General features: G+C 47.5%; 1 protein-coding gene across 1 annotated transcript in view; it reads left to right on the top strand.

Moving 5' to 3' along the window:
* The window catches only part of LOC119458932 (uncharacterized), a 41,460-nt gene extending 31,493 nt beyond the window's left edge, over nt 1-9,967 (top strand). The window contains exon 6 of the mRNA XM_037720786.2: nt 9,730-9,967. Coding sequence (XP_037576714.2) covers nt 9,730-9,899 — 170 coding nt within the window. The 3' untranslated portion in view covers nt 9,900-9,967. The remainder of the gene's footprint in view (nt 1-9,729) is intronic.
* Nucleotides 9,968-15,783: the final 5,816 nt, after the last annotated feature.

The following is a 15,783-nucleotide window of genomic DNA, read 5'->3' on the forward strand; positions in this document are numbered from 1 at the left end:
CGCAGTAAAGCAGACGACGACAACGTGCCGCGTGAGGTTGGCGCGGGCGCACCGACCGTCACAATAAAGAGAATACAAAAATGCGGCAAATCCCATTTGACGGCAAATGTCGACGTATGTGCTTTTGTCATTGAAGAGGGGCACATATACGCCGTGAAACATACTGAGTAACCCAAATTAGCGTCAAACAGATTTATTAAAGAACGACAGATAACCAGTCACCCATGTTGGCGGATAACAAGTTTATTTAAGAGCGAAGGAGGGCGTTGTGGCACATGGCCAGCGACACATACGCAGTCACTCTAGCTGGTGTTAAAGAGGCTCATTCAAGAGCAGCACATGCTATAGTTTCACTTACGCAGTGAACCAAGTTGAGGTGAATAGGTTCATGGAAGAGCGGTACAAAGCAGTGACACATAACCAGTAACATAAGTTGGCGCGAAACGGTTTAACTGATGAGCCGCCTATACGCCACGTCACAAACCTGTGACCGGAATTGACCCGACAATTCGTTTCGAACCCAGTTCCCTCATCACAGGAGCCTCATGCTATAAACATTAGACCATCGACTAGAGCACTGCACGAGCTTAATCTTTTTGGCCCGGGCCCGCCATATGAAGCCTGGGCCTGATCCGGGCACGACCTATAAGAACGGACCTGGCCTGGGCTATCCGGAGGTATTTAGTCTATACGTACACTAAAACTGTCATTCCTTCAGTGCGGTATTCCGAGAGATTAAAGTAAAACTACATGCAGTGTCAATAAAACATTGCGAACAACTTTTTCCGACAACGCTCATGTACAGCTAACATAAAAAGAACGACCGAAGCAATACTTGGGTTAAAATGGCAAACTTTTATGGCAAACTTTGAGGGCAAGCGCATGCACACTGGGTGAAAGTGACGTCACGTCGCATGCGCACTAGCGCGCAGCTGGCGGGAGCTCGGCGGGAGCTCGGCGGAGCCGTGGCTGTGGCGGGCGAAGTCAGCGCGCATATGCGCCGGCGGTTACTAGGCAACGTGAGGTGACGTCATCGTTTCTGCTTCGGCGCATGCGTGGATAGGCGAGGTTGGGCCAGGTAGTGCGCAGCTGTGGCTTGGTTGTTGCTAGGCTACAGCACGCAGTTTTCTGCAGACTTGGGACGTTTCTCCTCCAGCTTTAACAGCTTCGCTATTAAAACACTCCGAATGCTGTTAAGCTGGAAGCAATCTATGGGTACTGCGGTGACCAGAAATCAGTTGTCAATGTGGTCCAATAAATGAATAAAGCCTTTGTTTTAAGGAAAAGGACGGCGCTCGGCCGCTTTTGGGGATTAGGTGGGAAAGGAATGTGGGTTCTCGGATTGTTGGCTGAAGCACATCTTCATCTCAGTCTTTGATATTCCACTTTATGCAAACTCTCGTATAAATAAAAACAAATGTCGCAGTTTCGCCCGAAAGGCGAAGCATCAATTGCGCTCGCTAGCAAATTAGTAGAGAGCTATACGGAGTTAGGACAGTAGATTTATCGGCTGCATAAACTTGGACACATTCGCTTACTAACTGAATTAACAAGCGTGGTGTCAGCAAACATGAATAGATCACACTTGATGACCGCAGACAACCACTGTCAAAACGCTAACGTGGTCAAGCACGGCCGCAGCAGCGAGCGAAGGTTCGTGGGGTCTATCGCTTCAACGGAAACTTTGCGGCGAAAGCACAGCGCATACAAACGTCACAGGCGTGTGGAGATTGCTTTCAAGATATGGTGGGCGTGACAGACCACACCGGCGCAAATGTGCGCAGTAGAAGCCTCCCCGCCTCGCTCCCGCGCTGCCTACCTGCTGTCCTCGTTTTGCGTGGGAGATTGAGTCACCAGTGCCCCTTGCGCCCGATTGCAAGATACGCATTTGGTGCCGCAGCACATCGTCGCCCCACTCATTCTGTCCCGTACCCCCCCCCCCCCCCCCGGCCTTTCGCGCGATTGATGAAGTCGCGTTTTCTCTCCGCCGTGCGTTCGCTCTCCGTGAAAGCGCTCGTCCCCCGCGCGGTTTCATTCGCACATATGGCGCGCGGCGACAATTTTATCGCCCTTGGACTTTATACAGAACCCCGCAGCGACGGCGACGGCAAAAATCCGCTTTAACTGTCTATATAATTGCTATCGCAATAAAAGTAGACAACTGACTCCATTGCGATAACAAAAAATTGTATAGAGCGCGGAACAACAACGACGCCTCGTCACCAGGGCCAAGAAGGCAGTGAAGGCCAGAGGGTTCCTGGAATGAGGAGACCTCCCACCTAGAGTATCCCACCCGGGATACTGTTTCGGAAATAAACGTTTATTCCTCCTCCTCCTTCTTGAGCGTGATGAAATGTTTCAATAGCGAAAAGCGGCAACAGTCAGGTCTTATCAAGGGCGTGCTCTAGTCTAATATTTTCTTTTGCGAGAACAATGCTTTTTTTTAGCAGCAAATAAGAATTCCAATGCTTTTTACAACAAGAATTTAAGCGGAAAGTAATGCCAAACTCACCTCACATGCTCTGTGTGTGATTGAAAGCGTGCAAGCGTGAGCCGGCGATGGCGGCTCAATCTCGCGCGCGCAAGGGCAGAAAGCGGTGGGGCTCCAGGGGGGAGGTAGGGGAGGCGGTTCTTCTCGGGCGGCCGCGCGTGGCCGCGCGGACCTTTCCTTCAAAGCGATCTGCAGTGGCGATTCAGTGCACCGAGTGCTGATAGCGTCGTGTTTCGCCGCTTAGTTCACGTTGAAGCGAGAGGCCGCACGAAGGTCAATTCGCTCGCCGCTGCTTGCGCACTTCCTGACTCCAGCGTTTTAGCAGGGAGTTTCCGCGGTCATGGAGTGAGATGTGTTCATGTTTGCTTGTGCGCGCCTGACACCATGCTTACTAATTTAGTTAGTAAGTGAATATTTACAATTTTATAGGCCTATAAAACTGTTTTCTCACATCGTATAGCTGTCTACTAATTGATTGCCGCGCGACTGACCGCTCGAGGCACTTTGCGTGTATTAACGGGTTTCTTTCACGCTCGGGAAAACACTTTTATGTAGCCTGTATTGAGCAACAGAAAGCTGTATTAGGAGTTTTTCATGTTGCCCTACAACTTTCTGATTGGCACTTAGATAATTAGGACAGTACTTCTGGAGTTAGACAAATATTACAATTACCTAATTAAATCTCAGTGACGAAAATGTTGCTGGCGGCTTCTACACTGTACTGGCTACAATATGCGCTAGGATTTCATCGAGTAACGCAATTGCTTTTGTATTCAATCTTGGTGCATGGTAGTTGGGGCACACTATATATATATATATATATATATATATATATATATATATATATATATATATATATGTAGCGCCAATATCAAACAACTTAGGTGAAATGTGGTGCGAACTTTTGGCGTTTCTGAGTTAATACCAGCGTTGCAAGTAAGTACTGAAGCCTCGTTTTTTCCTTATTATCATGCATCATACGAGGTTCGTACCACCTTTCACCGGTGTCCTGGGTGAACCAAACTGGTCACCCTGTTTATGTTTAAAGAAAGTAAGCAGCAGGTTATCGGTGATATGGATAGGCAAAGTTCAAGTTGGGTGGGTTAATTGATGCCTTCGCAATATATTAGGTATGCAAGTGCTCCGGAGCATTATTAGTGTGTTTTACGAGCTGCACATAATTTAGTGCGTTCCCCTGGCCCAACTACAAATGCAACCTAGATCACATTTACCGAAAATAGAACGAACATTATCGCAAGTCACTCTGCCAACTTAAATGCGTGGGGAGCAAATATTGCCTAAGAAAGTGTTCGAAACTTACACAGGGTCGTTATCAGCTATATTCCCAATGTTTCGATAGAGCTATACATAACATTAAATTTATATTTCGCGGAAATGGGGGTCAAGTTACTTGAATTTGTGGGGCGCCTTTCACATTTCCATCTTAATTAAAACCCTTGCACTTGAAGTCACGTATTTTGGATTTGAGACAGTTCGTGCTTTAAAACCTCTTTTCCATACTGGTCATCTGTGAACCAAACTTGTGAACTATCATAAGTCTATCAGAGTATGAACCTTTCATTTCAACCACATGTGCTCGAACTAGCAAGGTTCTAGCTTACATTTGCAAGGACCTTACTTATTTCGCCCAGCCCGTACTGCCACACGATGATAACCGATACGTGTGACTTACATTGGGAGAGAAGAGGCTGTCTTTTACACTTATTGGCGTCTACGTTTCCCGAACAAGTCGACTCGATTGCAAAAGACAAATATATTATGGTTGCGATGCCAGGTCCTGGAATAATAACAGGGGACTTCAACGCTCACCACCAGATGTGGGCAAGCTCGACGATAAATTCAAGAGGCAGCTCACTCATATCCTTTGGATTAGACCACAGCCTGTGTTATAAATGATGGAAGTTCGACATTTTTACAAGAAACAAAGTACAGCAACTGCCTAGATTTAACAAAGGTGTTGCGTGAACTGACTTCAGGCATGCAGTAGTTCACTGATATTGAAACCACGGACGTGATCATATTCCGGCCTATGTGAGAATTGATGGACTAGAGGCCTCTTTAGCGGTGCTTTCTCGACGAATTAACAGGTCAGTCTTTGAAGATTTTGCAGAAGACGCATACAAGAAAAATATCGCACGCAGGTTAGAAGACATATCTGTGAACGCAATGCAAGATTGTATGCATTGCTTCACACACTCACTAATGTATGTAAAGTCTCATTGAATGGGAAAGGCTTTATGCGCTACGTTGGCGTGCCGAAAGGAGATACAGGTACGTTAAGTTAATTCTCCACCTCAAAGTAGCTAGGCGCATGCAAAAGAAATACACCGAACATATAAGCTAGAGCATCAAAGATGGAAGTGCTTTTGTGAGTCACTGGACCCTCGCAAGCCACTGTCCTGTGTATGGCGAACCCCACGGGATATTCGCTCATGTGCCCAGCAAGGACACCCTTTCAACGTCCCTTATCTCTATCAAAACCGCCATGAGATAAAAGTTGCAAAATAATTTTTGTGCCTATATTGCCGGCAGGGCAGTTTTACTCACTGTCATGGTTCTACGCGACATTCCTGGTCCACGAAAAACAAGTATGGACCCTCCATTCTATATGGAAGAGCTAGAAGCTGCTATGATGCTCTGTAGGCGTTCGTCTTCACGAGGGCCCAACGGAATACCCTGTCCTGCCTTGCGTCACCTAGGCCAAGAAGCACGGCGAGAAGTGCTAAACATTTTCAATAGGTCATGGTAATACGGCATCGTTCCTCTAGAATTGAAACGCAGTCGCCTGGTACCGTTGCTAAATGCAGGAAGGTCACCGCTGTAACTGGCATAATATCGCCCTATATATAGCACTCGACAGCTGCGTCAGGAAGTTCAAAGAGCTAATAATCCTCATGCGCCTCGAATGGTGCCTTGAACAATACCAAACTTTCCCTGACTCCATGGCAGGATTCTGATGAACACGCTCACCAATTGACAACGTCATCGATCTAGTGTTATCGGTTAATCAGCCAAAATCTGGGTATCAGTTATCAATGGCGCTCTTTCGTTACGTGAAGGGTGCCCACAACAACGTTCCCCACCAAGCCATCCTAGATTCACTTTTAAATATTTAGATAGCAGGACGAGTATTTGAATGGATCCGAAGCTACCTGACATGACGGACCTTGTTTGTACCTACTGAAGACGTTCTGACTACCGACCGCTACACGTGTGATGGCGTTCCCCAAGGTGGTGTTTTAATCCCTACTCATTTCAACCTCGCGCTTTTTGGGCTGGCCGAATCGCTGCCCGAAACAGTGCCTCGATCCGCGCCAATGACATCTACGTCTGCGCATGAGCAGTGACTCAACTGTCTGTTAGTGCAAGGCTACAGAATGCAGCAACGCAGACATCTGGCTATCTTCGCACACATGGCCTAACCATCTCGCCAGGAAATTGTCTGTTAGTCGCTTTTACGCGAAACGCAATGACTTATCCAGCATGCATCAGTGTCCAGCCAATCTACTACAAGAGAAATAATTGGTTTTTGGGTTTAATTATTAACCGGGACCTCTTCTGAAGCCCTCATGTTCCCTACTTGAAGACGAAGGTCACATCAGTTGTCTATGTCTTTCAATTCACCGCCGGCAAACCATGGGGATCATCAGTTGCCTCCAGGCTACAGCTGTACCGAGCCCATTTCATCAGATTACTTCATCCGAGCACTTCACAGTGTGCAAGCACAGGCACTACGCGTTTGCCTGATCCATCCGCGGAGTACCTCAAAAGTAGCAACAGTTGTAATGGCTCTAGACCATCCGATCACGATTTATATTTCTACCGACACGCTGAAGGCGCATATTCGCAACATTTCACAGATGCAATCGAACCATCTTGCTGTAGTCAACACTCATCATTAGTCAACGTAGTCAACACTCATCATGCCTGCCTTCCGTCGGGGCTTCACATGTGCACCCTCTGCACGTTCGCCGACACCTTCGGGGTGTTTGCAACAACTTGGAATGCACCTTTCCAAATCCTCCTAGATAGCACACGGCCGGTGCACTTCGATCCATGACGTCACGCTAACTTGCCCGACTGCCAGAGAATCTAATAGGGATGCTCCCGAGTAAGTTTCGTTGATTTTACAGCGTAAACTGTTATGGGCTCGTTCCAATAGCCGTTTCGGATAGGCATGATGCCGCGGCCGGCGTTTGGCCGTAACCGCTATCACTGGAAATGCGAAAAAAAAATGACCGCTGTACGCCAGGATCGAACCCAGGCCCGCTGCTTGGGAGTCGGATACTTCACCACTGAGCCACGCAAGCGCTTGCTATCAGGCAGCAGAAATATTCCCTTTAACGTGCCCTATAGGCAGGCGCGCAGGCACAGACGACCCGATGCCTCCGTCCGTATGGTGGCGCCATCAAGTTAAAGTGCCTGCAACCGCCGCGCGCGCCGGTGCAGACGACGAGATGTGATTCAGACAAGGCGCGCAATCAACGCTATCCCGATGTTAGATGTGTACCACGTATTATGGGTGCCGCTTCGGTACATGTTATGACGTCTCCTCGCAAGGTACGAACCGCTGCTGAAGAAGCGAATCGTAGAGCTACATGCGCGGCTACAACCAGGCATCATCGTGCTCAGCAGACTGATGTGCAGAGAGCATTACAAGCCGCAGCTCGCCGTCGACGCCGGGCAGGACAGCTCAGATCGTTCTCGTGAAAATCGAGGCGAAGACACTTTGCCGCGAAGATCCTGTTGTGCGTGGTGCCGAAATTGGAGCTACTCTTGCGCCGCTCAACCAGCTTACGCTGTGACTGTGCTGCTGTGTGCCGCGCAGGCCTGTGACTTTTTACGTTACCATTTTCGTCACACTGGGTTTCGCGATGGAAATTTGGTCTAAGTAGCATTACATCATAAAGCATAGTGCAAAGACCAGCAATCTAGGAGGCGTCAGCCTTTCCACACCCGGAATAAGAAACACTGACCTGCCTACCTTGAAACAAGCAACTCTAGATTGTTTCCATACTTTCACCGTTGACCACGTCTATATATTCACAGATGGTTCTTCCACTCAGATCAACTCCACTGGCGCAGGGGTTACGCTATCACGATCAATTGACATCTGCTACAATATTTCTCACTTCCCAACATCGACTGCTGAGGTGCCGTTTATTATATTAACCATCAATCGGTCCTGCGAAGAATTCATGTCAGGCATACAAGAAACACACCACTGTGTGATCGCGAAAGGACACAACGTCCTGTCTTAAAACCACCGTAGTTTCTCAGCACGAGGTCGCCGGATCAAATCCCAGCCATGGCGTCCGCATTTCGATGGGGGCGAAATGCAGACAACACCCGTGTACTTAGATTTAGCTGAACGTTAAAGAACCCCCGGTGGTTCAAATTAAACTGTAGTCCCCCACTACGGCGGGTCTTATAATCAGATGGTGGTTTTGGCACGTAAAACCCCGTAATTTTTTGTCGTGTTTTAGTAGCTGCCGGGCCATTGCAGTATCTCCGGCAACTCTTTGTCGTGGACTGACACATCCCAACACCTAAGCGAGCTAGCGCACCCTATGACATTGCAGAAGTGGAACACCAGCTTAATGCACTCACTATAGGTTGCATTCTCTCGATCCATATATGCAACTGTGGTTATGGCTATGGCCTGGTCTTCCCCCAAGTGAAGAAACAGTGCTGTGTCGCTTACGCCTGGGCGTTGGATTCATCAATGTCTCTTCATTTTTGGTTGGAATGGCCGATAGCGCTGAGTGCAATGGCCACGGTGTCGAGAAGACTGTGGAATACCATCGATGCTACTGCCCGCCTTTTGAAAATGAAAGACATGACATCTGCGCATCTCTAAACCAACTAGATGGAACACCTTCCTCATTGTACACTTTGTTGGGTCCATGAAATCGTGCCATGACATTGGCAGCTACACAAGGCCACCAAAGTGCTGCTGCGATTTCTGAAGGCTACTGGACTGCGTGACCGAGTGTGATATAGAGCAGAGAACTGACACTACGTCGGCATATCAACAGTGGACTTTCTCTTCTTATCCTGATATTTTCCTTCCCTCTCCCCCTTCCTCCAGGGCAGGGTAGCACACCGGGCTCTGTGCCGGTTAACCTCCCTGCCTTTCGTTTATCATTTTTTTCCTCCTCTCTCTCTCTCTCCCTTGAAAATAACTCTTTTTAGGAGTTATACTATGTCCTAATAGGTTTCCAGATGTCCTTGGTAACTAAACAAGGCACCTCGTTTATATTTGTTTCAAATAAGGGGCATGTTATGGGCAGTGTGTAGGCGCTGTTCATAATTTGTGGAGTATATAGGAACTTTGTAGTAGATTACGTATGCATGTGATTTGTAGCGTTGTAATCAAATTTTACAAACAACGCATAACTTAGCCCGCTGCCCTCGGAAAACAATCAACGCAACCGCAATCAATTATGGCGAATAAGGGGGGGGGGAACTATTTGAAATGTTCTCGGGAATTAAAATGCGTGTGAATTAAATAATGCTTTTGTGAAATATTCCTTTAATTAGTGCTCCAACGCGGTACACGAGGGCAAGTTTTGCAATTGGGCTAGTCACATTGGCGCAATGTTTTAAAATATATCGGAACTGAAAATCATGTTGCAACTACTCCAAAGAAACACCTTCGCTGAAATTGGGTTAGGACACTGTAGGGCTGCACAAGTGTGCTGTCGCTGTTAGTGCTCCTGCCGGCGCACTGAATTTTCATGTGAAAGCCGACAAACATGCATGCCCTACAAGACGTTGGGGTGACCTACTAGAAGCTGTTACGGGTGCTCATAAAGTCAAATCTGCGTTCCAAACGGTAAAAAGATGCATGAAATATGAGCGAAAATTATGTATTTACTCTTGTTTCACCGGGAAACCATACGTGTTCGTCGAAATTTCAATTTACAAGACACTCTACACTATTCGCTTGTTAAACAAGGATAGAGTAAAAATGTACGACACATGCAGTGCTGCCGTATGGGTCTGCGTCTCTTCCTCCGTCCTTGTTTTGCAAGAGTAACCCATCACAGTATGACTTACTAACTCGTCAAAGAAGAATACTCTTTCAACAATGCCCGTTGTTATGTGGCGATAACGTTACAGTCTGTATGCTAATTATTATGAACTCTGTTATCACTTGAGTACGCCGGCGAATTTATTATTTAGGATCTTGTGTTAATCTTTTCGATTTCCAGGTCCGCAATATCGTGCCTTTGATGTAAGAGTGAGGGGCTTCGGTGGCCGTGTATCAGCCAACGAGTGCTTGGAGTGGTTCAAAAAGGAGTACCCAGAAGAAACCTTTACACGATATTGTATAAATCCAGTTGCAATCGATACTGCTGAAGTCAATATGAGATATACATAGGCCGGAAATTGCAGACTCAATATGACATGGTTGGTAATTGAATAAACACAAATAGTTACCGAACTGTATTGCCATAGTAGTAATTTTTTCTCGTATGGCACAGTCTGTTCTAATGGGCTTTGCTGAGCGGTATTGACTTTTCAGAAAAGAAATGGCATTATTAAAAGCTCCATTTCCAAAATAAAACGATACATAAACGCTCCAAATGCGCTTTTATGTCCAAATGCATTCCTCTTTTTTTTTCACTTCAGCATGAATCAAAATACAATTTTCTAAAACATCGCGCTGTCTTCTCGAATGTTTTCTTCATCTTTCGTTGATCTGGTAATTTTGGAGCAATATGTGTACCACCACAACACGGGAAGTGTATTTTTTCATTCACCTTTGAGAAGTTGTTTTTATAGCCACTAAATGGCTTACAACGCTTTAAAATTTCTAAATGTCTTTTATATAAAACAGCAGTGCCTTCATCTAAAAAATTAAACAAAAAGATGATCTCATATTGCGTAGACAGTTCCCGTTTCCCAACTATTACATTGCAGCCGGTAATACGACTATAGAAGCGCTCGAAAACGCTAGAATGCAGTTTTTATGGGTTTTACTGAAGAAACTGCATAAGTCGCAAAGTTTAGTTTGAGCAAATGAGGTGGACACTATAGGAACAACATGCTGGCAAATTTTGGAGTTTGTCTGTCGAGGTAAAGTGAAAAATGATAAATCCTGGTTGTCGGTTCGTCTAGAGGCGTTATTTTACACGCTTTAAACGTTTATCGATTTGCCTGAAAGGACTAAATACAGCAGATAATTCATATTTTCACGATATGAAGGCCCTTTTATGGGTGGCAGAAACAAAAAGTTTCGAATGTGTACGTTACCTATGCTTTGAAAAAAATTGACAGTCACTTTAGCATACTCAATATACTCAGGCTACTTGCCAGAGTTACAAGTAGAAAGGGGAGACTCAAGGAGGACAGCCTACTCAGGGTCTTTCAGGCCTTCTTCATCAGTCACGTTAACTACACGGCGCCTTTCCTCAATTGGAGTAAAGCAGAAAAGAGGAAGCTCGACACGCTCATTAGGTCCGGTATCAAAAGACTACTCGGCATCCCACAATGTGCTAGCACGGAGAGACTATTGGAGCTTGGTGTTCACAATACTATCGACGAATTAATCGAGGCACATCTCACTGTACATATTCCCAGGCTTTCGTTAACTAAGCCGGGTAACAAAATCCTTAACGAAGCAGATATATATCATCCATACAACCGCCGCTCGACAGATACCCCCTGTCCAAAGAAGCCAAGGCAGCTATAACGGTCGATCCCGTACCGAGAAACATTCATCCGATATATAACGAGGGCCGAAGAATCGCACAGGGCTAAAGCCATCCTTCAAAGAGTTAATCCGTACGGGGCAGATGCACTCTTCGTTGACGCGGCCAAATACGGCAGCGAAAACAGGTTTGCAATCTCGGTCGTAGACGCGCGCGGAACGCTGATTAGCGCTGCATCCGTTTGCACTAAGCACGCAAACGAGGCGGAGGAAACCGCGATAGCCTTGGCCCTTAACGCTGCCAAAGGCCCAACGACTGTTTTCTCTGACTCACGCACTGCCGTCAGGGCCTTCTCGTCAGCCCTAGTGCCTAAGCACACGGCTAGCCTACTAAATAAATCTCTTGAAAACACTGCGGATAACCAGACAGTAGGTCACCACATCGTCTGGTTCCCGGCACACGTTAAAGGCGTAGTTAATCAAGCGGGATGCAACCCCAACGAGCAGGCCCACTGCCTAGCGCGTGAATTCACGAACCGCGCCAGGGCTAGCGGTCCAGCTCTCTCACAGGATTGCTCCCCTAAAGACCCTCTTATCACCTTTAACGAGATCACATCCCACTACAGACTGAGCAGAAAGAAATTCCCTCCTCCCTCACCCAAAATTAAACAGGGCTCAGTGTGTCACGTTCAGTCTCTTACAGACGAGATCGTACCCCACCCCCAGAGCGCTCAATCGGATAGATTCTAACTTCCCGCAATCGTGCTCCAAATGCGGGCACGACTACTGCTCTTTCGACCATATGCTCTGGCTGTGCCCGTTCAACGCGGGCTCTGATCTTCACGACAAGTCCAAGTGGGACGCCCTACTGCAAAGCGCGGACTTCACGCATCAACGACAGGCCGTCCAGAGGGCCCGCGACGTCGCCGAGAGTCACCAGCTCCCGGTTCCGTCATGGGCGGAGCCACCAACTTGATTGGGGTGCCTTCGGCTCCCCCAATCTTTTTCCCCAGGACCTTTTAATAAAGTTCTTGTCAACTGTCAACTGTCACTTTAGCATACGCCAAAGAGGGTGAAGGCAAAAAGACTGTGCTCTAACGAGACATCAAATTACTTGACATTCTCATTCGAATGCGTTGTTACTTCTTATTAGTTGCTTTTTCCGACCAAAAGTAGCGCGCTCGAGTGCCTTAATTGACGTTACCCTGATTAACTGTGTCTTAATTAAACTCACCTGATTAATACCAAAGCTCGTGAGCTCGACTCCCACCAAAGGCCGTGGGTTGGAGTGCCTTAATTAACTCTATAATAATTGACTACGGCTTAATTAACACCGCCTGAACGCCAAGGGTGGTGAGTTAGACTCCCACATAAGCTCGAGGGTTCGACTCCCACCGAATGTCGTGGGTTCTAGTGTCTTAATTAACTGTCTTAATTAACACGATGACGATGGTGACCCGCGTGCCTACCAGAATTGCTGCGTGAGCGTTTGCATATTGGTATGACACGATGCCGGATCGGTGTAGTCAGCGAATTACTACACCGAGTCGTCATCCTGTATGATTTCACTTCAACGACACGGTTTTTAGACGTTTAAGGTTGACTGAACGATAAAACACATAAGGCTGTCGCCTTAATAATTACTAAGTACTGGCGCTCACCGAAATTTTTTGTGCTGACAAAGGTTCGACGTTGTTTTTCCCTGGTCTACTCGGTTAACTACACGAGCTATGGTATTTATATTTTGTTAAAGTAGGAAACATGTTTTGAGGGACGGGCGATGAGTTTTGATTATGTGTAGCTTATATATAGCCCTTTCTGATAAAGTGCGCGAAGTTACCGGGGTTCGATCATCTCGGCGTCGTCGTGGAGGGTAGTTGCGAGCTCCGGTCGCCCTGCGACCTTTGTACGCCAACACGACGACAGCGGCGGCGACATGTACCGTGCGTGTGGCGGGAGTGCGCCGAGAGTCACGATAAAAATAAAACCAAACAATCTCCAGTGAAAGAAGTCCACGGGTGACTAGAAGCAAGAAAAGATGAAGAGAAGAAGGAGAAGGAAATGACGGCGGTTCGGAGAAGAGAAGGAGGCTAGGGTGCAGAAGTGTGAGCTTGTCGGGCGCTTGTCTCCCGGGCTCACGAGGCCTCTATCTGTCCGGTTCTGCTCTTCGTAATGGGCTGGCGTCTCCGGAAAATGACGTGGCAGGAATTTTAAGAAGAAAGCTGCTGGGTTGCGAATGCGCGGGCTTGATGGGCGCCTGGACCCAGGCTCGCCGAGGCCTCCATATTAGAGCACTGCACGGGCTCGGGCTTACCCGAAAGCCCGGGCCGGGCCGGGTAGAGCAGTTTTTTCACGGGCTCGGGCCGGGATCGGGCACGGCGTGTGCTTTTTGACCCGGGCCCGGGCCGGACTCGACTTTCTTGACGCGGGCCCGGGCCGGGCTCGGGCTTTCTGCGAGTTATTCTCGGGCTTCTCAACTCTGAAAAACATGTATTTTTCGATCTCGGGCCGGGTTCGGGCCAGTTTCGAGTCGGGCTCGGGCCGGGCTCGGGCTTAATGTAAAGGGGTGGCTGGTCGGGCCGGGCGGGTAACGTAGATTATTTCCGGGCCCGGGCCGGGCCCGGGTCTCGCAATAAAAGTTTTGATCGGGTTCGGGCAGGCCGCCCAATGTAAAAACGGGCCCGGGCTGGGCCCGGGCCGCAAAAATCGGCCCGTGCAGTGCTCTACTCCATATATAGAGTAACGTGGCTCCCCGACCAACTGTAGAGTTTCTTTCACTGTGAGGAGAAGTGGGTGGTATTTAGACGACCGGACAGTTGCAGCATCATCGAATGTCGGAGCTCTGCCTTCGTCGACCAGACCTCTCTACAAGTGGAATCTTCACCTTGTGAACTTATTTCTTTCCTAGTTTTATTAATAACAACACGGAACGTCCAGTCACAACTATGTTTCGCGACTGTGTAAAATACAATTGCTTGCAGGTACCCTGTTCTTGCATGCTGTTATCCTTTATTGAATTCATATAAAGTTTTGTGAAGTTAACGCAGCTGTACTGCTTGCCACTGTTAGATTTTTCTTAGATAAAGTGTGTTTTTTGTGTGTTGTAAATAGCAGCTGGTCTTGATTCTTTTTGGCACCGAGGCAACATCTCGGTTGTTGAAGTAGGACCTGAAACAGGTCGTTACAAATGGCGGTGCGCGATAGGACAAAGCCAGCTGTATACGTAAGGTAGTGATTGTAAAGCAAAGATTTCTGCCAGTGTTACGATGAATGCCGTTGAGTTGACTCATTTCGGAACCAGGTTAGGACTCTAGGAAGAGGAACTGAAAGAATGGTTTGTAATAAAGCTCAGAATAGTACTAAAATAGCTGGCAGCTATCCAGGAGGACAATATTACTGAATAATCGTTTGTGAAAGAGTTAAAAGATAGGAGGAAGTAGTTCAACTACGCTTAAAGTTCCATGAATATTTGTTGCACAAGAAGCAAGCCCAATACTCGCAACGAAGCTCCCTTATTTTGTTGCGAGCCCAAAGCTGCTCCAAGTGACGAAAATATATTGTTACGTGTAGCTCACCGCCAAGGATATTTACAATTTATTTACTAGGAAGCCAAGGGAGGCCAAGATGGCGACGCTATATCTAGCGGGAACACGTCGTCTGCCTGCTGTTCAGTTTAGCCACATTGTGGCGGCTGTTCTGTATCATCACCCCCCGCAGTAGAAGCACCGTCCCGGTGCTTAAGCTACACATCCGCGGAGAAAGGTGTGTGATACGGCTTTAATCTCGCTACGTGAACGATGTCTCAGCTGACGACGACGCTGAGGGGTTCGGCGGGGATGATTTCATGTGTCACATCCGTCACTTGTCGCCCCAAACGGTACGGACCAGTGTAACGCGACTGCAGCTTGTCCGGCCAGGTCAGAGCTGGATAGTTGCGCCTCCCACTGCTCCAACGTCTGCTGTGCGGCGAAATCCGTGTCTTTCATTCAAATGTGGTGGCTACTTTTAGCAGCCCCACATAATGTGAAAAAGTGTCAGACTTCATCCGTATCAGGGGCAGGAACCTCGATAGCACGTAGGGAACATGGCATGTAATCTTTTCAAGTGGGAATAAACGCCTGTTTGAATTTTTCTCCAATTGATGGCCTCCTCTCCTGTCAGGTGTTTATGGAGAAGAGCGTATGCTTCACGGCTAAAACGCTGATGGGCGAACAAGTCCCTTGCGATGAAGTCAAGAGTTGGACGGAAACCCGTCTGGTCGGGAATATGCATGACAATAATTAAAACGGACACCGACCACGAAAGTTGAAAAATATAATAAGACGTTTCGGCTCCCGCACGGGAGCCTTGTTCACAATGAAGTTGAAAGCGGAAATGGTATGGTTATGTAGGCTTTAAGATGTGACGTAAGCAATGTGTGTACACGTGGGGAAAGTTGCCGTCGTTGCGATTAAGTGTGTGTTCGGTGGTCTGAATTGTCAGGGATTCAAGCAAAAGCCGAGAAGTCCAGTCCTTTTCTTTTTCTATTATCTTTGCGTTGTCCCAGTCTATTTCATGACGAGTCGCTTCTGCGTGTTCGGCCAGAGCATTTGTAGTTACGTGCTTCTTTCTT

Source organism: Dermacentor silvarum, chromosome 7, assembly GCF_013339745.2.
Source record: "Dermacentor silvarum isolate Dsil-2018 chromosome 7, BIME_Dsil_1.4, whole genome shotgun sequence".
NCBI lineage: Eukaryota > Metazoa > Arthropoda > Arachnida > Ixodida > Ixodidae > Dermacentor > Dermacentor silvarum.